This window comes from Lissotriton helveticus, chromosome 2_1, assembly GCF_964261635.1.
Source record: "Lissotriton helveticus chromosome 2_1, aLisHel1.1, whole genome shotgun sequence".
Lineage (NCBI taxonomy): Eukaryota > Metazoa > Chordata > Amphibia > Caudata > Salamandridae > Lissotriton > Lissotriton helveticus.
The window spans coordinates 1,065,886,967-1,065,911,705 of record NC_136059.1 but is presented as its reverse complement, the minus strand read 5'-3'; the positions used below and the strand labels follow the sequence as shown (position 1 = coordinate 1,065,911,705).

Below are 24,739 nucleotides of genomic sequence, written 5' to 3'. Positions count from 1 at the left end.
TCGTCAAGGAAGGGGACAAGTGGGGGTTCACATACTTTCCCTCCATATTCATCCCATTTGGTCCAGAGTGCTATCCATTTTCGGGGACAGCCTCGAGCTACATACACTGTCTTCTCATGTGTCATGCACCAATCCATGTCATCTCTCCATGCGCTGAGTGTTGGTGGCAATGCCGCTCCCCAGAGGGGAGCGATGTTTCGCTTGGCAACGATCTGTCCCAGCGTTACCTAGGTTTTGCCCTTCGCATTTAAGTCCGTGGGCTCTCAAATGTTCAGGAGACATCTTTTTATCTCAAGTCGAAGTTCCACCCCCCATACCGTGCTCATACATCTATGGACTTTTTTCCAGTAATGTTGGATTAGTGGACACTCCCAGAGTATGTGCAAGAAAGACCCCTCAAGACCACAGTGCCCCCTACACATCCCCTCTGTACTCCTGCCCATCAACACTAGTCTGCGCCCAGAAAGATACACCCGATGTAGGATCTTTACCTGGATCAGCCGTAGCTTCGCAGAGATGGCTACTTCCTTAGGGGAAGAGAGTGCTTCCTGCCACTCCTCATCGTCTATTTCTAGACCGTCCCTCCTCCATTGTTCCCTCAGCGTCATAAGGGGATCAGGAGTGTGATGTGTGAGCTTTTTATACATAAGGCAAATGGATTTCTCTGGCAGATATCCATCTATCAGTCTAACTTCGAGGGGAGAAGACTCCGGGAGTACTGCGCCTGCTGCGATGTTTGCCTGAAGGGAGTGTTGGACTTGTAAATATCGGAAATATTCAGAATCAGCCATTTCGTGGGTCTGCTGTAGTGAAGCAAATGTTACTATTCCGTGCGGTCCCCAGAGGTCTCCTATGCGTGAGAGCCCTATCAGATCCCACTTATCTTACCCCTTGGTACGACCCAGTGTGCCCAGGCATTCAAAATCCCAGAGTGGGGTTGCAGCGTGAGTTTGTTGGGCCAACCCAAGCAGCGATTTACCGCGTGCCAAATTTGAACCGAGTGTTTTGTAGGTCCCGTAAGGGGATATTTGCTGGGCTTGGAGTGCAATGCCCTTGTGAAGTCGCCTCCAGGTAGAATCCACTTGTCCATGCAATATGCGGGGTCATCACTATTACAGTGTGTTTATTGGTTGATGGCTGAGAGGTGTGCAGCCCAATAATATTTTTTAATATCGGGGAGAGCAATTCCCCCATCGTACCAGCCAAGTGTCAGCTTGTGGAGCGAGATACTTGGCTTCCCGTCCCACAGTAGGTCTCTTTGTGTAGTTTCAATATCTTTTAAAAACTTTGGTGGGACCAGGTCTATGTAATTTTGGGGGGCATATAGGAAACGTGGAAGTGCCATCATTTTAAAGAATGCTGCCCCTCCCAGGAGAGACAACTGGAGCGTTTTCCAGGTAGCGGTGTCTCGTTTGAATCTATGCAAGGGTGGGTGGAGGTTGCGTTCGTAGCGGGTCCTGGCATTGTTGGAAATTAAGATGCCGAGGTATTTAAATCCTTCTGTGACTGTCTGAATTCGGGCAGTCCTTTGGCATGGAGGGAGGGTTTCCATGTAGGACACATATCAGTGATTTGCTCCAATTAATTTTGTAACCGGAGTTTCTCCCGAAGCTAGTGAAGATGTCTAGAACAACCCGCAGTGATTTTTTGGGGGGACGTGAGGTATAGGAGGATGTCTGTGTATAGGGAGATACGGTCCTCCCATCCTTCAGTCCATTTAAATCCCTGTATAGAAGAGTCTCTCCGTATCCAGGCCGCGAGCGGCTCCAGGGACCTACCAAGCGCGAACAATTCCGAGGTTTTGTTGTTTACGATCACTTGAGCCAATGGTTCCGTGTATAGGAGTCTCACCCAATCGATAAAATTAGGGCCAAAGCCCAACTTTTTAAGGACCGCCATCAGGTACGCCCATTCCAGTGTATCGAACGCCATTGTTGCGTCTAAAGAAACTACTATTGCATCTTCCTGTGTTTGCTTTGTTATTTGAGAAGGCAGGATTGCTTTTGCAGGTGGATTGATTGCTGATGATTTCGAACAGTTTCTTAAGTCTATTAGTAGCGGTGTCGAGTTGATTTTGAAAGAACACTGCTTTAGAGTTCCTAATGTGCCTATTGTAGGCATGGCGTCTTTGGCGCAGGAATTTGAGGTTGGCCAAGGAGGGAGTGTCTAAGTGTTCTTTCAGCAAGCCCAAGGAGATACTGTTCTTTCTTAAGATCACTGTTGAACCAGGGGTTGGATCGTTTGGACAGTTTTTTTTAGTTGTTTAGTGGCTATGGTTTCCTTTATTCTGCCTCTTTCTGCTTGTTTTTGACCTTTATTCTCCCTCTTTCTGTTCCCTTCTGACCTTTGTTTTGCCTCTATTCTGCTCGTTTCTCACCTTTATTTAGCCTCTTGCTGCTCGCTTGCCACCTCTATTTTTCCCCATTCTTCTAGTTTATAACCTTTATTACCCCCTTTCTGCTCGATTCTCACCTTTATTTTCCCTCTTTTTTTGTTCATTTTGACTTTTATTCTGCCTAGCGAAGCGCATGCGCTGCTCTAGGAAAACAACTTCTTGGAATCGCTCTGGGCTTTCCACACGCTCATGCGTGTTTTTTTGGGGTATTTTTTCACTGGTCTTTGCGTGTGTCTTTCTGAAAAAGACATCATGCAATTCGGCAAAGGCGTCTTCATGTATCCGCCCAGGGCCTACAGCGGCAGTTACAAGCAGGGGCCATCTGTTCTACCATCTGTTTTAAATTACCGCACCACGCTCGGTGCGCACTACTCGCATGCTTTTTTTTTTATGCAAACATTGGCAGGCCACTGGTTGAGCAGTATTATAAATGTCCCCAGGAAGGCACTACACCCTGTTGATTTCCTCGTTGATTACAGTGAGTTAAATTCCATTGACTTTACAAGAGCGGATTCCGTGCGGAGTGTAGATTGGCTTGAGCACTTTTGGCATAATACTTGAACAGCCTTATAGTGGCGCACAGTGAGCAAAGCTTGAGACAGCCTTGTTATAGTGTAGCACAGTGAACAAGACTCGGTGTGTAGTGAACAAGGCTCGAGACAGCTTCATGTGGCCCTTCAAGAATGCGATATGGCGGCTGGCACGCGGAGTGCAAGGCTCGAGACAGTCTTGTGCAACGCTTCAGGAACACGTTATTGAGGCGCCCGGCAGCCCGATATCCGATGGCCTAATTTTCTCGTGTTACCAATGTAACGGAATGTAACGGCATTCAGGATAAAGCCTTGGAATGGCTGACTGACTTCCTCAAGGACCGGACCCAAACAGTCAACTTGGGCCCATTTAAAGCTAAAACCACCTTGGTCACTAAGGGAGTCCCCCAGGGCTCCTGTCTCAGCCCTACGCTTTTTAATATTTACATTGCTCCATTGGCTGCTCTTCTTGGAGAGATTGGGTTTATCCCAGTCTCCTACGCAGATGATACACAGCTGCTCCTGGCCTATGACACTAATGCTCCTAACATCCGTGAAATTTTTTCGGAAGGCATGCTTACAATCAAGGCATGGATGAATCGAAATTTCCTCCAGCTTAATACAACTAAGACGGAAATCATGCTATTTACGGAGGCAATCACCAGCTGGTCCCCGAGCTGGTGGCCGGAAGAACTAGGTGCGGCTCCAACCCCCAAATCAGTTGTAAAAAACTTAGGGGTTCTTGTTGATAACAAGTTAAACATGGAGGAGCACATAGCATCTACGAGACGATCTTGCTTCCATGCCCTCAGCCTCTTACGGAAAGTTTTTCACTTCCTACCCCTCACAGACCCTGATAAATGCTCTGGTCCTAAGCCAGCTGGACTTTAGTAATGCACTTCTCATTTCAGCTACAGACTCTGCCCTACGTTCTTTGCAGGTGATTCAGAACACAGCAGCCCGACTGGTCACCACTGCCCCTCGCCGCACTCCCTCCTTGCCCCTCCTTCACAAATTACATTGGCTTCCGGTTCGCAAACGCATCCCCTTCAAAATATGCGTTCTAGTCTTTTAAGAGTCTTCATCAACTTGGCCCGTCATATTTATCAAACAAATTGACAGTCTACACGCCTCCACGCAGACTTTGTTCGGAAGGCAAAGGCCTCCTAGTTACTCCCCGTTTTAAGAAAACAAAATGCTTGCGCCCAAGTTATGGAACCAGCTCCCTGAGACGCTGCGACTAAATCATAATTATCTTAGCTTTAGGAAGCAGCTGAAAACATTTTTGTTCTGAGTCAACTGACACTACCTCACTAGTTTTCAGCGCTGAGATACCCCATGTGGGGCGATTCATGCGCTTTACAAATGATCAAATAAATGAAAGTCTCACCATAGGAAATAAAAAATGTAAACAAACAAATAACAGGAGTTCTCTCTTACATCAACTTAACTTCTATGCCACATTCCCTTACCAATTCTTGCGCAGCTGGGCCGATGCAAGAGAATCTTAGTTTCAGCTCCCGGCCAACGACATCCGACATCTGATAAAATCACAGCTTGCTGCCTCAAAAAACCTTGTTCCCAGTTACTCACAATTTGGTCTCTACCGTTGCTTGCCGCCTCACAACACCTCGATCCCAATTACTCACAATTTGGTCTTAACAACTTTCTTGAACCATCAACAAGATTCTGCCGAGGTGGAGGTGCAGGTTTCAATGGCTTCCCTCTGTGCGGCTACTCATCACCAAAAACATGTAGTAACTCTAAACTAATCCAGAAGTGAGTCATTAGTTTCTTGTATGCAATGTAAAATACTGTCACTTTCAGCAGATCCACTTCATAACTGCCAGCTCCTGGAATCTTCCACACCCCACCGTCCATGTTAGATCATAGGTAAGAAGCGAACATTTCTACAGGTACCCAGTTTTAATCCTACTTCTCATATCCACCCAGGCTACTGATATTAATACTTTGTGCAATGTTATAAATCTCTGGATTGTGGTATTAGAAATATATAAAATAAAACACAACACAAAATAGCAAAGCCATCAGCTTTCGCCTTTAAAAGCCATTGGTAAAGCCAATAGGTCTCACCCTGCTATGCAGCTAAAAAAAACAACAAAGTAAAACCAGCATTGGCATAGCCAATAGGTCTAGCTTTTAGAACCTTATAAGTATTTAGTTATGTATCACAATATCCTTGGTGCAACAACATCAACTGTTGCATGGCTAAACACTTCGAAGGTCCCAAAGGCGAGACCTATTGGGTATGCCAATGCTTGTCCTACTTGTTTCACACCTTTATCCTGCATCTTGTTGCATGTTTAGGACCTCTATTTTGCCTCTTTCTGAGCGTTTCGCACCTTTATTTTTGCCTCTTTCTGCTCATTGCTGACCTTTATTTTGCCTCTTTCTGCTCGTTGATTACCTTTATTCTGCCTCTTTTCTGCTCATTGCTGACCTTCATTCTGCCTCTTTCTGCTCGTTTGTCTCCTTTATCTTGACTTCCTGCTCATTGACAGTTATTCTGCCTCTTTCTACTCCCTTCTGTCCATTCCCCAGGAACTGCGGGGGATCCCCAAGGCCCCCACGTTTCAAGCCCTCTCCCTGCATCCTGCGGGAGCCGTTATTGCTGCTGCATGCAGGGAGCTTCTGAAAAATCAGCTTCCTGTATGCAGGAGCAATACTTTAATCTCTTTCCCTGCCCACATGTTTATAAAAAGAGAAAAAGATGAAACATCAGCTTCCAGCGGGCCGGGGCACTTTGACAGCTCCTGCCCACTGGAACCATAGAGTTTGATTTAGCTTGGCGGGAGCGTTCAGCTCCCACCAAGCAAAAGCAAACCGCTATGTCCCGGGGGTGTGCACCCCAGGACATAACGGGAGCCTGCCCTGTTGGGGGCTGTCCCCAGGATCATTATTGGCTCTATGAGGCGGCCACGCGACCAGCTCTTTTCTTGTATTTGGCCCGGGAGGTGGTGGTTCCCGGAGTTCAGGGGTGTCCGCTTGTCCCCCCTATTCATTTTATTTAATGCCCCTGGGAGGTGGTGGTCCCGGGTGGGGGGGGGGGGCATTCTGCCACAGTATCATATTAAACATAAGTCCTTGGAAGCTTATGGTCCCCAGGGCATAAAAATACCCCTGGATAGCCCGACGTGTGCCCCATCCTTTTAATAAAATTGGCATGCCCCCAGGACCTGGCCCACCCTGGGGCTTAATTAAAAACAAGTGTGGGAGTCCACACTTTTTTCTCTCTCGCAAATTCACTGCAATTTTTTTTATTGCTTTTTTGCCCTGTTGGGGTCCCTCTGGGACTCCAAGACCAAGTCTTAGGAGTCAGAGTATTGCTACCCTGCCCCCCTTTTTTCTATTTTTTTAATACTTTATTTTTTGGGGGGACTCTGCTGAAGCAGAGTCCCAGGATTGCTGCTAACACTTCCTTTTTGAAGGGTTGGCAGCCAAACAGAGCTCTGCAGATCAAAACGCATAATCTGCAGACCAAAAGGTAGCTTTCTGCCAAATTTGGTGTCATTCCATTCAGCGGCTCAGGCTGCAGGTGTGTCTAAAGAGTCTATGGGAATTAACCTGGAAAACATACTTTTCTTTTTTTTTACCCCCTTACCCTGCATTTTTCTCGGCTCCCGCTTGACGGATCACCCTGAGACTTTCCATGCACATTTAGATTCCCTAGGTAGTTTTTGGAAAAAATTTGTGAAGCTTTATCAAATGGCGCCAAAGTTATAGTCAAGCCAAATTTTTTTTTCGTATGGAAACATGGTTCTAACTATAACTACCTACCGGCAACTGCCAATAGGTAATATATATTTATTTTTTCTGACCAGGGAAACTTAGCACTCTGCGAACTGATATCAAAGATTTATTACAGCTTTGCCAATGCTTCACCAACGTGTTTTGAACACTCGGGGTCTTTGACATGGTAGGTGAGTCTTTCTTTTAAGGCAATTTATACTACTTCCTTCACTGCCAATCAGGAGGCATTGTGGTAGATTTAGTCCAGTTTTAAAATCAGTGTTGCAAACAGTTTATTCAACTTTATTGCTTGACAATCACAACTATAATTTACAACCAACCTCTTATTCGTTATGTCAAAACATGGGTATAGTGCCACAATTTCCACACTACAACATATAGCATAGCCAAGTGTACCCCCATCAACATCCCTATCCAGTAGACCGATATCTAGAAGTAGACACCAGTAACTTCCTAGATAGCAAGAACACTCCAGAACACAAGTGGTACTATACCAAAAAACAGAGCTTATAAATTATGATATTATGATGGGCGTACACTTGAATATGCTATGCGCTGTTGTATGTGTATGCTGTTGATAGTGATCGCAATGCCCTTGCCCTAGAAAAGAACAACAAGTTTATCCCTTCGGAATTCGAATCAGTGAGAGCAATGACGTTCCCAGTAGTTACCAGTAATAACAGAAGGAGGATTAAATGGCCCAAGATTGAGGGAAAGTATGACACCCATTCCCAGATATACGATATAGTAGTAGTACATTACTCATCGATTTTGTTAAGTCTGATGGTGAGGCAAAATTAACTCTAAACACATACTAATTTGATGAAAGTCTTCTATAAAACAGTCAAGTGTACTGCCACACATAATAACAAAGATTGATGGTTTGACGAGCGCTGTAAGGTAGCAAGGAAAGAGTGGTTGGATGCCATAAAAATACCATAGGGGAAGAGCAAGTCCACTACTCGGGCACTCGGAGGCTGTCTGCTTGTCCAGGGTAACTGTCTTTTCAGTCTGTTTAAGGTAAAGGCTATGCCATCTCTCACACGCGATCATCGCCGTCCTACCTAGTATCAACACCCCCCCCCCCCTCATGTCATTCCCCAAACGAAGGGTTGAAGATAAAAGGATCACTTCTTAATTTATTTGAGCACTTTTCCTAAAATCTGCCTGCAATACTAAACACACGGCACGCTGGAGTAATTGTTACTTAGCTCATTTAGACAGAGCTTTATGCCACCGCAAATGTGCTCCAAAGCTCTGTCTAGAATAATTAAGAGCATCTAATAGGTCTGTAAGATTATTGATTTGTTAACCACCTGCTGTTGCTATCTGCCTACATCCTTGGGTTACCGGTTCTAATCCCAGCAGCAGTGTACACTCAGCCTTTCATGTTTTTTCGGCATGGAAATTCAGTTACTTAACCGGTCTTCACTGACATATGCTGGCTGGCATCTGCAGGTGTTGAGGTTGAATCGCGGCGATACAGACTCATCAGGGCCGGCTCTAGGCTCATGGTGGCCCTGGGCAGGGAGCATAAGTAGGGGGCCCGGAAGAGGGGGTCCGGGCGGGCGGAGCGCGCACGCCAGTAAAGAGGGGAGGGGGTCAGGGTGTTTAGAAGTGGAACAGAACCGGAGGCCGCCAAATCCCTGCCAGGGGCCGCCACGCAAATATGTATCCATCCTCAGAGGATTAATATATTAAGGATATATATTGGCGTGGTGGCCCCTGGGGTTTGGTGGCCCTGTGCAGGTGCACAGCTTGCACATGCCTAAAGCCGGCCCTGGACTCATCCTTCCATCTTTAATAGGTTGGTAGATTGAGCGCCCTAAATCGGAGAATAGTAACAGACACCTGCTGTGTACAGTGCTTAGAAATGGCAAAAGGGCTCTATTAAACGCTATATAGAAAGAAGTTCTTTTGTGGTTAATAAACTGAATGTAGCCGAGGTTAGAATGTGTTACTTAACGGGTCTCATAATGTCAGACTAACAGAAGAGAAGTATATGCTCAAAATAAAATTGTTCTACATATAACACGTTTAAATGCAGATACTTTTAAAAATGTGAAGATTTCTAACATTTGGTAACTTTGTAAATAAAAATCCCTACCAATTGTTTTTCTAAAAGTAAAGTTTGCCTTCTGCAGTCTGTATCCATGTTGCAGATATGCAACCCATTACCCTTACAGTGCACACACCATACATAAAGTAAAACAGCTGTCGCAGCATTCCGTACTGTTCACATACAATCCCTCAAACACATTCAGCCCCTCAATCCTTCCATGCCTAATTAAAAAAACAAGAAAATAAAATATCCATTACTTTAATGCTAAATTATATAAATTACACATACTATAAAAAATTCCTTGAAAAGTTGATATTTACTAAGGCAAGACCCTTGGCTTTGCCAATACTTATTGTAATTTGGTGTAAATCTGTTCAGTAGTTTTTGAGCCATTAATACTCAAAAACGTTGTATTTTTAACAGCGCGGCGGCTCTGCGAACCTGAGAGATCTCAAGCTGAGATCCTATCGGCTACCACCACATCAACTAGGAAGCCAAAAAGGTAACTAACTTGTGCCTCGCCATGCGCTGCTAATTGCCCTACATATTACATTACTCATGACATCTTCTAGTACAGGCTTGATAACATCACTGCAACATTTGCAATGTAATTATTGATGAGAAAATTGTGCATGGCAGGGGCACAAGTGATGGTTACCTTGGGGTACGCGTTACAGTTACCAGAGCGAACTAGAACTGGTGGATTTCAGTGGTTTTGTACGTTTAAAAGGTTACATTGTCAATGAAAGTCTCACATAACTATAATGTTACTTTAACCTTTGATTTTTTCCAGTTTTTTTTAATGTGCAGTGACCCCGAGCACTAGTTTGGACAAGGACACACTCTATCTAAACACTACATAAACTACACCTTCCAACCAAGATATACATGTATGTGTGTTTGCTATGGTTTTCAAACATTTTTGCAGTAAGAATTTAAATGTCAGCTTTGTGTCGAGTCTCACTCGTGTTTTGACTGGGGAGTCCTAGCTTTGTGAGATATACATTTGTGTATATATATGTGTGTCTGAACAATGCACCATCAGTGATAGAAATTCTGTATAGTATTGATGGGACAAGAGAGAAGAGGGCAGATATTTCTGAATGATCTGCATTCGAGTCAATCTTTGCAGCAAGCTAGTAGAGTTCAAGGGCATTACAGTGTCTAACCTTGCAGCTGGTCGAGTTCCTTTTTGACATCTCCTGCAGTGATGGACTATATTAAACTCATAAAAAATCCCAGCGGGTTGTGTTCATAGTCCTACATTATAATGCTTTACGGTGACAAGTGGTGCATCACTTTGTGTATTGGAAGCATCATTTCTCGATAATGTGTGGATTGTTTTAGTGGTTTGATAATGGTTATTTTAAAATATAATATAGGCGTGCCCTATAGTTTTCCTGAATCCTGGCTGCCTAGTACACTTCAGGTTGATGCCATGGTCAGAGAGGGTGAGCCCAGGTAGGTTAGTAGAGGAAAACTCTCCTATACTTAGAACTGCCTGCCTCTGGGGATATTTGGTGGCACCTATGTACAGGGATGGGACCTTTATGGAAAGCAGTCTCTGCACTATGTAATATATGCTGTAGCTCTGTTGGTGGAAGAAATCCATCTTCCACTTTACAAATCAGAATGATCATTAAAGGTTCAAAGTGCCCTGCTAACTTGATTTCTTTATTTGGGTTCCCTGAAAAACCAAACTGCTTTAATGTTCGTTTTAAGGTGGCTATAAATAAATGATGAGTCTATTATCATTAATGTTGTTAGCTGCAGTATGAAACAGATATCATTTTTAATTGCATTTTATATTTTCCAAATATCACATCTCAAAAACGTAATGCCTGGTGTACCTGCATGCCGTTACACTTGAGTCTTCAAATGTACTCTGACTTTCACTGATTCAAAGAGGTAATTTCTGTTTCAGATTAATGAATTGGTGGATGCTCGTGATGAAACCATGGCAGCCTGGTTTGAAGCGCACATAGAAAACGTTACCTGTGCATCAAGAAGAAATAATAACGGAAAGTCACCGGCAAAGAGTGGGTACACGGACACAAGGACTAATGGCGACTTAAGCCAGGACTATTCTAGATATAATTTAAACAACTCGGACTCTGCAGCTTCCACTTCTCATTCGGACGACATGGACGATGATGAGGATACAATTTATCATATCAAATATGACGAGTAAGTGCACACAGCTTATGAGGATGCCTGATTGGTTTGATTGAAAAAAAACCTGCCAAATTAAGTTGTTTTTGGGCTAAGTGGGGGGAAATAGTTTTTTTTCCTTTTGAATTTCAGTTAAAGAGGAAACCAAGAACATGACCTTTCTATATAATGTCTAATTGGATGGGATGAATAGCCAAGAAGTGCTGGGAAACCCTACCTACAATTGAGCCACAGGGTTGAGGACATAGTAGGCTGTCCATGTATGTGTCTACAATGTAAGCCTAACAGGCTCTGCAGACTAGTCTTTCCGTATGCGAGTTTTTTTAGCATTTGCTATACAAAAGATATCTGAAACAACCAGGATGCTGTCCAGAATCTTACTACTTTTGCAAATATAACAGGCAAATAAATACCTGGTTTTCTATCTGGAAAACTGCCTTGTCCAGGTGGTTGATTTGATGACTAAGAGCAAACTGAAGTGTAACTCTGAGAAGACAGAAATCTTGTTGTTCGGTCGAGCCAAGATTATTGGATCAATAACTGGTGGCCAAAGGAGTTGAGCGTACCCCCTCAATGCAGTGGGGGCACTTCCAAGCCCAATATTTATACATGCCCTTTGACGGTCCATATCTCCTTGATGAAATGCTTTATTGAACTTGTTAGGCAGATCAGAGCGAATGCTAGGTCCATGGATCTTGCTTCCCCTGCTTAAAACATTTAACCAATAATACTGGAAGGTCTAGCTATTTACCACCAGGCAAATCGGTTATGCCAGCAGAAACAGTGTGTCCCTTAGCAGCAGTTTCTTTAATCCTGAAGGGGTTGCGTTTCGAGTAGAAGAAGGCCACAGCAGTTCCCCTTCTTTGCTACACCGAACACACTTCAAACGCTCTCCGAAGTTTGTTTTCTGGAGTTTCATCATTCTGGACAGGGGGCATGTGGAGGTTTTCGTTCATGAATAGTAGAGAAGAGCAAAGGTTCGGTGGCCTCTTTAGATAATAAGATCTGGTTTCTTGCTCCCCTTACTAAAGGGGCTGCTGGCTGTCACTCCCCATTAACAGTCCCACTACAGCCACACACAAATTGTGCCATATGAAATATACCCCATTGTCCATTAATTAGCGTACTGATTGTGCCGCTGGTAAAAAGAGGTTGAGTTGCTAATTCCGGTTTGGTCTGGTTTACAAGAAAGGGGATGGCTTGCCTTCAGTACTAGAATTTTGATTTCTCTGCAGATTCCTCAAGATGGAGAAGTTCGAGGTGGCAACCCATTCTCAGATTCTCCTGGTCATTCAGTGGCAAGTCTAATTGGAATTGCTGAGTTTGCACGGGGTGCATTTTCACATTCCCTTTGAAGAGGATTACAGTTCATAGCTAAGATTCATAGTGAAGAACAAATACTTCCAGTCTATCTTCACCCCCTCCCCCCTCAATGATTTTTACAAGTGATAGCTGTAGCAGTATCCCACTTGCATCACCAGGGTGTTCATCTTTACCTGGACTTAAAAGTCCAGCTAGTGAAATTATCCTCCCAGAGTTTGGTACTCGGAACTACAATCACACTTTCTTCTGCAATACAAGGTGTTACAGATTCATAGCATGTGGATTTCTTGTTCTGTCTGGCCTTTAAATATGCAGCATACTGAAAGAAGTGGGAGCCAACATGGAGTCAGGATAGTGTTCCTTTTCTGTCAGCAGTTTTGCTTCAGTCTCAGCAGTTAGATCAAGAGTAACAGGATAATGTCACATCTGTGGCTACTTGGGTCACTTTTTTACGATCTGCCTCTGGATCAAATACCTTGTAGTGTATTATCTCTGGGTTAGAGCTAGCCTCTCACTACTAGGATTAGGAAGTAATGAGATTCTGTGCTTTGCCTGATGACTTGGATTTGTGAAGCGGAAAGAGCCATAAGTCAGACATAACCCCTAGATTTGCTACAAAATACAGCATTTTCAGCTACAGTGTGCTGTACATCCTGGCAATGGTTTGTGTAATATCAGTAACCAAATATGCTATAAAACAAATTACATTTAAACTATACTTTATTCACATTATTTAACTTAGTCTACTTACCTTCACTCCACTCCCTATCTTAGATATGAATTGTTTTATATGGTGTTATCTTTACCACCTCCTGTTGATTTCCAAAGCACTCTCCAAATGGACACTTCTGGAAGTTGCCAGCTTTCCAGGGCATAGATGATGAAAAGATGTTGGTGTAATGCCATCTGTTAGTGCTGAGTTTTGTTTTGAGAACATTTGTGTATGTGGATGTATTTTAATGATTTTCAATACTCCATATAAATGACTACGTGGATAAATGCATTTTTATTGATTCAAACAGAGACCAAAGGTCTTGTGGTCACATTGCTTGCATTCAATGTGGTACGTATGAAAGGAAAATTGTTTATCAGTACTGGTATATCTTTGTTCATTGGTTATTCTTTAAGGGCGCATGTGACAAGGCATGCATGTCTGAACTTGGAAAGTACACCCTCTAAGGGGCTATGGTCTGAGTTTACATATCTGTGTTAGGAATCTTACCCCTAGTGACAATGTTGAGTCACTATAAATCCATACCACAGTGTAATCCTGCTTAGTTGCATGCACTCATCCTTTGAAATTAGCTGTGGATACCTTTGGGAGCAAAAGTGTTAGTTTAAAGGAAAGGGAAGTAAGTGGACGGAAGCTGATGAGGACAATGGTTGGAAAGGAAAAGGCCCTTGCATCGTGACAGATGTGCATTCCTGCCCTGAGTGCCACTGCTGCAACGATATCTGGATCCCTACTGCTAATTTTTGGTCCTGGGGGAAAATGGATCATGGGTGTGCGTCATGACTTAGGGCTGTCTCATAGATGGCGGTCATGCATAGACCCAGAGGGGCACCAAAAGCGCTACCCTTATAAGTGGTAAAGGGCTACTGCCCATACCAAAATGTTAAGTAGCACTAGCGCTGTGGTATCAGCATACCGTGTTTTAGTAATGATGATCAGTAATGTGAAAGAGCCTTTTTAGGTTGAACCTAGTGCAGCGCGCATGCGCTGCTCTAGTAGATGACCTCTTGGAACCGGTCTGCACTTTCTGAGACTCGTGCATGTGGCTGGCTTCCACCTTGCGGGAGCGAACAGCGGCGCTCATGGGCCATCTGTTTTAAATTAGCTCGGCCGTGCTTCTTGTTTGCCTTCCCCTGCTCGTTTCATTAAAACCAACGCTGGACTTCTTGAGGCGTGCGCTTTTCTTTAACAAATCTGCTTCAAGACAGATTTTATTGCCATTGGAACATGGAGAATGAAGACTGGGTGTGGATCTTCACTAATCCTGCCGGTGTTCTGTTGGTTAGAACACCAGCATAGCACACAGCATGAAACTTAAGGACAGGCCCGGCGGAACCTTCCGCTCTTTCAGCCATTTGATGCTCACCTTGGATGCAGTCCCTGACTGCAAGTCGCACACTTTTGTTTCCTTGGCTCACATTCCTACGGCGGCAGAGATGCCTCTGTTTGTTGCTGCTGCTACGGTCGCAGGGAAAGCCCAGTTTGTACCAAAACAAATACACTGAAAACCCTGCAGGCTGTGTAGCACAAAATGCATGAGTTACTGGGGACTTGCTCATTATAATCCCGATAAGCAAAAGTGTTCTCTACTAGGTAACATGGTGCACAAGTAGGGAATTAATTACTTGCGAAAAGTATTAAAGATTGACGGTTCTGACTTTGTCCTTCCTATACATACATACATTGTGTACTTGCCACCCTTAAGACGCACAATTCACCTTCTTTCCCATTCTGCCTCCTCTACATGGTTGGACTCGTCACTCTGGAATTTAACTGGTTGGCTCGGACTCTAGCGTCTGCTTTCAGAGTAGGATTGGCTTCAGTGGTCAGTGGGTGCCCACACGGCCACAGCGTGCACTTTGATGAGCAGGGCACGGCCATAGTGGCTAGTTGTGTCATTGAGAAGGAATGTGCCCCTATTCGCCGTTCGGAGCTATACATACGTAGGCAGTGCACAGGGAAATAGCCTGTTCTCCCGGCCCCCAATTTCCTTACTTTAGGAGTGTTTCAGCCCTATACCTTTTGATATCACTCGTATGGTATTTTCTTTTTTTTCTGGAGCAGGGTGTGTCTCGCGCAACCTCACTGTAGCATAATAATGCCCATCGCCCCCTCTGGGGGATGCAAGAATGTAGGACCCAGGCTTGTCGCTAATTTATGCATATTTTTTCTTTGTTTAGGGAAAACAACCTTTGTCTGCATTTAAATTGGGGTGAAAATATTCCGTCTTCCTAGTCCAAACACTTCTCGTTGAACTTTTCGGCGTTAAACACACTGCACCTTAGTTAAATCTTTAACACAGCCACGAGCGCAGCCAGAGCCATTACAGCATAAACACAGCACTCATCACCTAATTGAGTGGATGCAAGACGTACTTGCAACCAAATCATATTCAGGGCTCTTCCCAGTGATTGGCCTGTGCGGCATTGTGGTTCACTGCTAGAAAACATTGTCTGGCTCCTCTCTTTCTTTGGTAAACCGCTTCTTTCCGAGATCACCCATTTTTTTGTCTGGCATAATCCAACACCTTTTGTTTTAAATAAATATATATGCACTATGCATGCTTATTTAGAACGCCTTTCAGTGAGCCCTCTTCATCCATTGTACTGCCAAAGTCTGTCTCACAGTCTCTGCCCACTCACCACAGTTTGGGCACACAGCCCAGGGACTACTTTTTCAATGGGTGGCTTTACATAAGAAATACTTATATATTTAGATTATACACAATGCTTCTTCTATCTGTACCAATATGCAATATCACCGGTGCAGCTTTGGAGAGAGTGCATAATCCGAGCTACATACTTTGAAACTGGGTTTGAGGCTTGGCTTAGGCTCAACATCCTGTGAATCTGGGCAAAACACTTCGCCTCATGTGCCTAAAAAGGAATCTGACCTTGGAGCTAAGGTAAAGCGCTTAAATACCTTTGGTTTGAACTTGCTGTTCATAAAATTGCAAAAAAGGGAAGGGAGGGGCTTCAGTCTTTCACACCATGAGCTAACTTCCTGCACCTTTGCATGTATACATAACGAATAGCCTGTGCCGCGTAGAACGTGGCATTTTATTATTGTATTTATATACTACCCTTATAAGTCATTTAACACCTTAAAATTGGGTTTCACATACAGGTCATTGTGTAAGGCTGAATAATTGTGCAGTTTGATGGCCAGTATCAAACTTTATCACTTACTAGGGATACACTAAATGCTTCTTGAGAAATTGCTGAGAAAAGAATGCAGCAAGATGTACCATCAATTAAACAAGGCTGAAACAACACCCATTCTGTAACCCAGCACAGTGTGAAAGGTTTCTCTTTCTTAAGATGGATTTCTACAGTAGCTGCAGACGTATCTCATTTTATGAATAAATTGTGTATTCTGCATTGTGTTGTAGGGGAATTTGTTTTAGACATCAGAGGTTCACATTGAATTATTGTACTTTTAATGTGTATCCTGTCACTGCCAGGTTTTTATTTTTATTTATTAGGACTAGGTAGCGGCTTTTTTCTCTTAAAATGATGCTTCATGCATTATCACAAGTAGAGCGCAGCCCTCCTCCCCCGCCAGTAACCTGTGGTGTTCACTGGATCAAGTAATAAACATTAAGGAAAGTCTTCCAATAATAACGTTACAAAAATCACAAGCCTCATTCAATCACAAGTTCAGACTACCATTTGTACAGAAATAACACTTAAAATAGATATTTCTCAATGCAGTGCTATAATGTGCCTATTAGTGTCAAAACGTCTATGTGAAAGAACAGTAGATGTTGGAGCACCCAGGTGTTGGAAATGGCCCTCTTTGCAGGGTTATCCCCAAACGTTTTGCTTCTTCCTCCCTTATTTTTCCTGACCTGTGGTTGTTGGCAATAGGACTCTGGGCACTTTACCACTGCTGATCAGTGCTAAAGTGCATATGCTCTCTGTGTAAATTGTTATTGTAATTGGTTATCCATGATTGGCATATTTGTATCACCAAGAAGTCCCAGTAAAGTGCACTGAGTGTGCCAGGGCTGGTGATACAAATGCTACTAGTGGGCCTGCAGCACTGATTGTGCCACCCACATGAGTAGCCCTAAAATGGTGTCTCAGGCCTGCCACCGCAGTGCCTGTGTGCAGTCTGTGAACTGCCATGTCCTCCTGGTCCGTGTCCCCACTGACCAGGCCTAACCCTTCTCTTTCGGTGCACATTAGTCACCCCTATGGAAGGCCCAAGGTACCCCCTAGGGCAGGGTGCAGTGTATGTGAAAGGTAGAGCATGTACTAGTACAGGTGACCTGCTCTGGTAGTGAATGACAGCCATTTTCGTTTTTCACTAGTGTAAGGCTACCATGCCCATAAGCTATCATGGGGAATGCTGGCTACAGTGGCTACCAGCATATCTTCCCATAGGAGCAAGGTAGGACATAAAAGTCTAGTATCCCTGGACTCAGAATTTAATAACACATCTTTTAGGAAAGGTGGTTTTTAAATTCCGTGTTTGAGAACAGCACTTTTAGAAAGTTGCTGTTTTCTTGTCTGACCTTTCTATGTGCCTTGGCCTGTTTGTGAATTGACTGTCTGGTTTGTGAGTGACAGGGCTGGGGGATTCCAGGAGACAGAATGAGTCCGCCCAGTGGTGAATAGAGAGATCTGCATCTAGGTGGGAGGGAGGAGTTGCACCTAGGACCTGAATAGGATTGTGCCTGCCTCCCACAGTGCTGACTCCACCCCCTGTGGTGCGTCTGATGTCTCTGCTCTGCACTGTAAAAGGAAAGAAGGAGTCATGTAAACAGAGTGCTCCAGAACTGGTTTGGACCGGGCTCAGAGCCCTCCTGCATAAAGGCAACAAAGACCTTTAAGGGTATAAGTACAGGACCCCAGACTACAGAAAATTAGATCATCCTGGAATCAAGAAGGAACCTCTGCCAAGGAGAAAGCTGGAAGACTGAAGAGGAAGGACTGTCCTGCTGTGTGTTTGTGGGCTAACCTGCAGTGGTTTTGCTGCCAAGGAGAGGGGAAGGACTTTGCTTTGTGCTGTGTCCCCTTGCTTGAAGAGATCTCCAAGGGCCTGAGTTGAGCTGGCTCCCTGTAAAGAAGTCCCAGGAACAAAAGGACTTCACCCCCAGCTTCCCTGAACTCTGCTAAGAGAGTTCTGTCCTTCCTAGAGTGCTTGGGCCAGTTGTGGTGCCTCTGGAAATTGTACCTGTGTCGGGAAGCTGGAAACCAAGATTTTAAAGGCTTTCTGCCAGTTTTCACACATCGCTCGCTTGCGGAGCGCATCCCCGTCAGTGCGAGGAAATTCCCGCCGTTACGAACGCCTGTTGCCGCTGCCAGAGTCGTCGCATCCTTCGCTTGCGGGACGCACCAATCCGGTGCGGGAAGATTATCATCGCTGTGAGTATCGTCGCAGAGTCTGTCATCACTGGGTGAAATCGTCGCACTGCCTGCTTGCGGACTGCATCACAGCGCTGCAAGAGTCGTCGCAGAGCCATCACATCGAGGGGACGCGGGAGGAGAAGATCGACGCTGCGCATCGCCGCCAGACCTGAGATCATCGCCGTCCTGAAGATCGTCGCATTTTACCTTTTGCGAGACACTTCCTACAAAACCTGCGCACCGGAATCCATACAAGGTATCGCATCCCTCCCCATACAGACCTGAGTCATCGCAACATGCCCGCTGCGTCCAGCGGGGTTGTCACATCGCCTCCCCAGGGTCTCAGGAGTGACGCATTGCTTGTTTTTCAACGCTGCAGCTTTCACTTGGAACTTTTGTTGCATCTAAAGGTACTTTTGGCTAAAACGTGACGCAACTGTGGATTATTTTAACGCAACCCTAAGAACTCTTTTGAAACCATATTCTTGAATTGTGTATGTTGGATTTTTGTCGTTTTGGTCTTGTTTAGTTTAGATTAAATAAGTTTATTTTTCTAAATTGGTGTGGAATCCATTTGTGGTGTTTTCACTGTGTTACTGTGAGTGTTGGTACAAATACTTTACACATTGCCTTTGATAAGCCTGTCTGCTCGTGCCAAGCTTCCAAGGGGGTGAGCAGGGGTTATCTAAAGAGTGTATCCCCCTTACCCTGACTAGAGGCCAGGGTCCCTATTTGTCACAGGCACCTACCTGTGCCAACCAGAGACCCCGAAATCTAACACCAGGATAATGTGCTGCATGGCTAAATACTTATATGCCCCAAAGACGAGACTTATTGGCTATGCCAATGCTTAATACCTGTGTCACTGGAGTGGGACCTACCAGTCCACTCATGTAAAGTTCTGCAATATGCTTAACTCACCCTTGGCCTACATGGTGTTAGCATGTAGCTTTGTGCACTGCACGTGTATGCGAGCTGTTATGTATATTTGCCTGCAAGTGGTGCAATATATGGAGTCCTAGTGGCTTCTTATTTGAAACCAAAGGTCTTGAGGAAGGCATGTGGAGGAGCCCCCAGACAGATTTGTGGATTGCTAGATTTCTGAGAGCTGATAAAACACATACTGGAAGAAGGGAGAGTCAGTCGTTTCTACAGAGTTACACAGAAATGGGTAAATGGGCGTTTCAATAAAAACAGTTTATTGAACAGTCTTATTTCTCGTGCAAGAGATATGAACTGCTACAATCGTAAGACAGAATGCGAAGTATAATATATGCAGTGTTAGCAGTAAGATAAAATAATACTGCAATAGCATGGTTTGTAGCTATGACATCTATTCCTAGAATACATACATAAATAACACAGGCTAAAATGTGAATACTCATCTGGTGCTTCTAAATAGTTCTACCCCAGTGTACCTAACCTAAGTGTAGTATGAGGTAAGAAGTAGGTGCTGTTTAGCTATAGTCTAGTTTAGCTATAGTTAGTATTTCCCAGTATTGCCAAGAGTCTCTCTAGGTTCTAGTCTGCTCCATACCTTAGAATGAGAGAGATTGGAATCTCTTTCCGGGTCTCGATCTATAACACCCCACGAAGGGAGTCAGAAACACTGGAGCTGGATTCTCTGCGAGGAGGATGACAGCGTCTGGTCAGTGCGTCAGGCGGGGACTCGAATTCCTTCCGAACTTGCCGTGGCTAGCTGTGTAGCCGAGCCGTGCAAGTATGCATCCGTGACTTGCCATGGCAAGTGAAGGTATATTTATAACTTGAAGGTGTTTAGGAATGCCAGTATTGACGTAAAAGTTGGGCAGAGGAACGTCATGAATGAACCCCTAAGGAATAGATGTTCATGCATAATCAATGAGTTCTTGGAGAAATCAATAATCCAAGCAGGGGAAGTCCTAAAGGCTTAAGAGTCAGGTTTTCCAAAAACTAGTTGTCACGTGGATGGACGGATGTAGGTGACCATGCCTGCATTTGGTTAGCATGGGCAATGCCTAAATAAGAACTGGATTTCTATGCCTAAATAAGGGCAATGTGAGTCGTGCCTATAAAAGGGCATAAATCGGGAAACCTATATACGGTTCTCTAAAGCGACACACAACACCCACTCCAGTTTCGTATGAACGACATTACTAAATTCTCTCTCCAGTAGAGCTTTCTCTATGGTGCTTGGAGTGACGCTGGTGATTTGACTTGCCATATCGTAGCAATAGGAATAAAAACAGGATCCCTGCAACAAGTGCTAAAAGTAGCGGCAGTCCGCCAAACACAGAGTGCACGAAGTTTGGAATGATTCTGAGGACTGCTTGAAAAGGTGCTAACAGTCCTGAACACACGTTCTAAAATACATGTACAATACCGCTCGTATCAGACATGTTTAAGATACGTCCCAACAGTTCTGAGAAATGTATAGGGCATTTTGTATTCAAAAGGGCATGTATCTCAGCTGAAGTCCTTGCGACTTGTAGATCATAGGTTTTTTTGGCCAAGGTCAGAGGCACGGTTTGTTGCCAAAGAATGGCTTTCATTCTGCTTAGAGTATCAATTCGTATGGAAGAGATGTTCAGTGAAGGCCATAGAGGCGACTCCCTGCTTTCTCTATTTGGGGGAACAAGACTTGCATAGCATACAGCAAGTGACCCTGGATGTAACCGTTACTATATATTGGATACCTGGCAACATGCCACAGCAGCTATGATCATTCAACAGAATGTAACTTCCATTTGAAAGTTGTCAAAAATTGGATTAATGACCGCAGCTGGTGAACCTTGCAGGTGACCGGATGAATTTGTCGTGAACCGCTACAGGCCCCATTTAAATTAATACCCTGACATAGGAGAGAACTGCTTAGTGCGTTTTCACAGTTTGTACCGCTAAGAAACACTTCACGCCCCCCACTCCAACATCTGTGTGTGTAAGGTAAATCCCAGGATGTCTTGATGTAGTCTTTACCCAGCCTTTAATATTTGCCTGCTGGTATATGTTTTAGTCCATACTGAAAATGAAAAGTTGTAACAGGCAGAGTAATTTTACCATGTATGATCCACTCAGTAGCTGGTTTTTCTGCCACCGGGAATGGTAATTTTTCCAGTTTTTCAATGCTCAGCACCGTTTACTCTGCTCCTCTTTGTGCCAGTTTGATCTGTTTATCAGTGAGATTGAATTCTGAAAACAGAGACGTTGTGTTGATTGAACGCCAAGGCACATAGCCTGCACGCAGGTTTTGTGGTTTCCAGCCTAATGAAATGATAAAATGTAATTTAGACTGACCATGTTGCAACATGACCAAGTCTTGTTCCATTATGTATATGGCAGAAGATACAATGTTGTCCAATGAATATATCCTGGATGACAGAGTTGTTAACCCATCGTCGACTACAGCAAGAGATTTCTCCAAATGAATACTATCAATTTCTCGTATTCTTTCTGCAGTTTCTGCTTGGGTAATCTTCCATATTTCATTATAGGCAGCGTAGATACTGGCATATGAAACGTTTTTGACGCGGTTTTCTTGGTCCTAGCAAGAATTCCCTAAGGTCTGCGCCTTCTTTAAGTAAAGATAAGTGTTGTTTCACATCCTCTAGTGTAGCTTTCCGTAGCCAGTCAAGGCATAGTTTCCCTACACTGTATGTTGTTACTACCCCTGGATGCTGTCTTTGAACATATTCTGGGTCTGGCCTATTAAAAGTGAAACCCTGTATTTTGTTCAGGAATCTATCATGACAGTTGTTAGTGCGGGCCAGAGCAACCATTTTTCCCCATTCAGGATCTGATCTGTTGTGATGCAAAATAGTATGTACGTCGACCTCCCCCTGTGTAGTGCTATTGCTTGCAGGTGCAGGTATGGACGGAGTGTTCATGTCTTTGATCTTGGCTATCCCATGCAAGACTTTTTTTGGACAGTGTCATTCAAAAACATTATTTGCTCAGGGATGATACAGGTTCTAAACAAAGCTTCTATCCCCTGCACTTGCCAATCTTTCCTACCCCCCCGACAGATTTTATGTCCATGTTTTCTTTCCAAAAGTCGAAACCCTGTTAAGACAGTTGGGCAATAAAGACTGCAGAATAAATCTGTTTTGTATTTGTTAACATAGTTTTCGTTCCTTTCTTGTTCACATTTTTAAAGTAAAACTTTTCTGGATTGGATATGTTGAACCCTGAAAAATATGGAAACTTAATTGCAAATGTTTTTGAGCTACCCTTTGGAGGTGTAGGACAATGTTCTCATTGGTTATACATAAATACATTTCTAGGTGATGCAGGTTTATGCAAGAAATGATGACCATAATGGTTATAACAATATAGCTGTTCATAGTCTGATGAACCCTCTAAGTATTTACGATTAGAGAATGCTGCAGACATTTCTAGATCAGACATCATGTTATTAACAGTCTCGAAGTCCCAATCATCAGAAAAGATACTAGAGGTAATAAAGTAACTTAAAGAAATTTTAAATAAGTGTGGAATCTTCAAAAGTTCCGACGGGTCAAAATTTCATATTCGGTTTTGTCCCAAACTATACCATCTGGTATAGGAAGCTGTGATGTTCACTGCTGACAAGTCTCTTGCTTCACGATGGAATGATTTGTGTGACTGAAGAAGTAAGTTCACTCTTTTACTTGCTGTGTCCATTTGAATATATTTTCCATTTATCAGCATCCCCAGAGCTATTACCAGAGCTAGCCAAAGTAGAAAGAAAAATATTCCCAATGCAATCTATAGTTCAATCCATGGTGAAACCAGATAAGTCTTTTTTCAGGAGATGAAAAAAGTATGTTGCTTGTTCTTTGTGTTGGCGTCGGTTCAGGTTTGCTGGGGTCCTCAGAAAACATATCAAAGTTAATGAAATAGCCAGAGGCAGTTCTGTCAATGGTTGGAATTGCATCAGGATTCGTTGAAATCCCTGGATCCAGTTGATCACTTGTTACTTCGTTGTAGACAGGTGTATCAGGACGAACTGTTATTTGGGTCTCAAGAGGAACAAGTTCCATAGCATTGTTGCTTAGTCCTTCATTTCTCACTGTAGAATCTTCAAAGGTGTTAAGTCTCTCAGTTTGAACTCTTGGATAGTAGCTAGAGGAGTACGTCTGCTACATTGTCGGAGTCCACTTGGCCTACTGCTTAGTATCGGCCACATAGTGTGGTTTGATCAGGTCGATGGACACACATTTTTTCTCCTTTTTACCAGCAAGGGGCGGCGAAAGTACTGTTCTTGATCCGTGGATTGCTAGGACAGTTACTGGTTGTCTGTAAGAAGGCCCAAATTCCTTCTTGTCCGCGATCTTTTCTCTGACTAGATCCCCAAGCTTTGGGATCCAGACAGGCCTTGCTGGGACGGCTGGTTTTCCCCAGTGGTGGTTGGCTTCAGGAACACGTTGCTTTGTTTCGATCTTAGTTCATTTAAGTCCTGTAAAACAGCCAAACGATCTCTGATATTAAATGGTTTATTTTTCACCACTGTGCCTTTCATGTCAAGGTCCGGTGGCAACATTCTAGTCCCAAATAGGACCTCATACGGAGTGACACCCCATAGAGAACTTCTTGGCAAAATATTTAGTGAGTATTGGACCCCATAAAGATGTTTGACCCACCCGTCACCTGAAACTAATACTCTAGCTGTTACAGACTGCTTTATGTCCCGTTTTTTTCTTTCCACAACTGAATTTCCCTCAGGATGGAATGGAGAAGAATACCGAAATGCTACGCCCAAACTGGCCATGGCTTCTTTGTAAGCTCGAGAGCTAAACGCAGGGCGCTGGTCAGAGTGTAGTGTGCCTATTGCGTATGTGCCGATAACGACTCTCAAATCTTTTATAACAGTTCGAGCGTCAGCCGAGCGCAGAGGCCACATCCATAGGAACCTTGAACACAAATCTACTGCGACCATGATACATTTATAGTTACCATCCCTTTGTAAGGGACCGCAGTGGTCCAGGTAAACACAAGCTAATGGTTTATTTGAGATTAACAGGGGCGTCTGCGCAGGTCGTTTCACAGTAGAGACTTTCAACTTCTGGCATATTTCTCAGTCCAAAACATAGTGTTCGAGGCATATGAGCTGCAGATCTTACACTGTGCATTAGATCGCCACCTGGTGTTGGGCTCAGGTGGTTGCATGTTGTTGGGGTCTTGGAAGAAGTCTTTGTAGTCACAAGATAGGTGACTCCTCCCTTGGACGATAGTGCGCATGGGCATCGGCTCCATCCTTAGACTGTTTTTTTCCGCCACTGGGTTTGGATGAAATTTTTCCGCTCCGGTTCGAAATCTACTTTTCAAGTACTTCGACGCGTAAAAACTTATTCAAACTTCACCAAACTACTTTTGATATCGAATAACGTCCACTCGACTCCTTCAGCTCGATTGCGGTCATCGTCGCGGGCCGTTGGGCCTATC

The 24,739-nt window shown here is 44.0% G+C and overlaps 1 protein-coding gene across 1 annotated transcript in view; it reads left to right on the top strand.

Annotated features, from left to right (window-relative positions):
• Nucleotides 1-24,739, top strand: part of UHRF2 (ubiquitin like with PHD and ring finger domains 2) — a 600,873-nt gene that overhangs the window by 115,935 nt on the left and 460,199 nt on the right. The window contains exon 3 of the mRNA XM_078675867.1: nucleotides 10,683-10,945. Within this exon, the coding sequence (XP_078531993.1) occupies nucleotides 10,683-10,945 (263 nt within the window). The remainder of the gene's footprint in view (nucleotides 1-10,682; nucleotides 10,946-24,739) is intronic.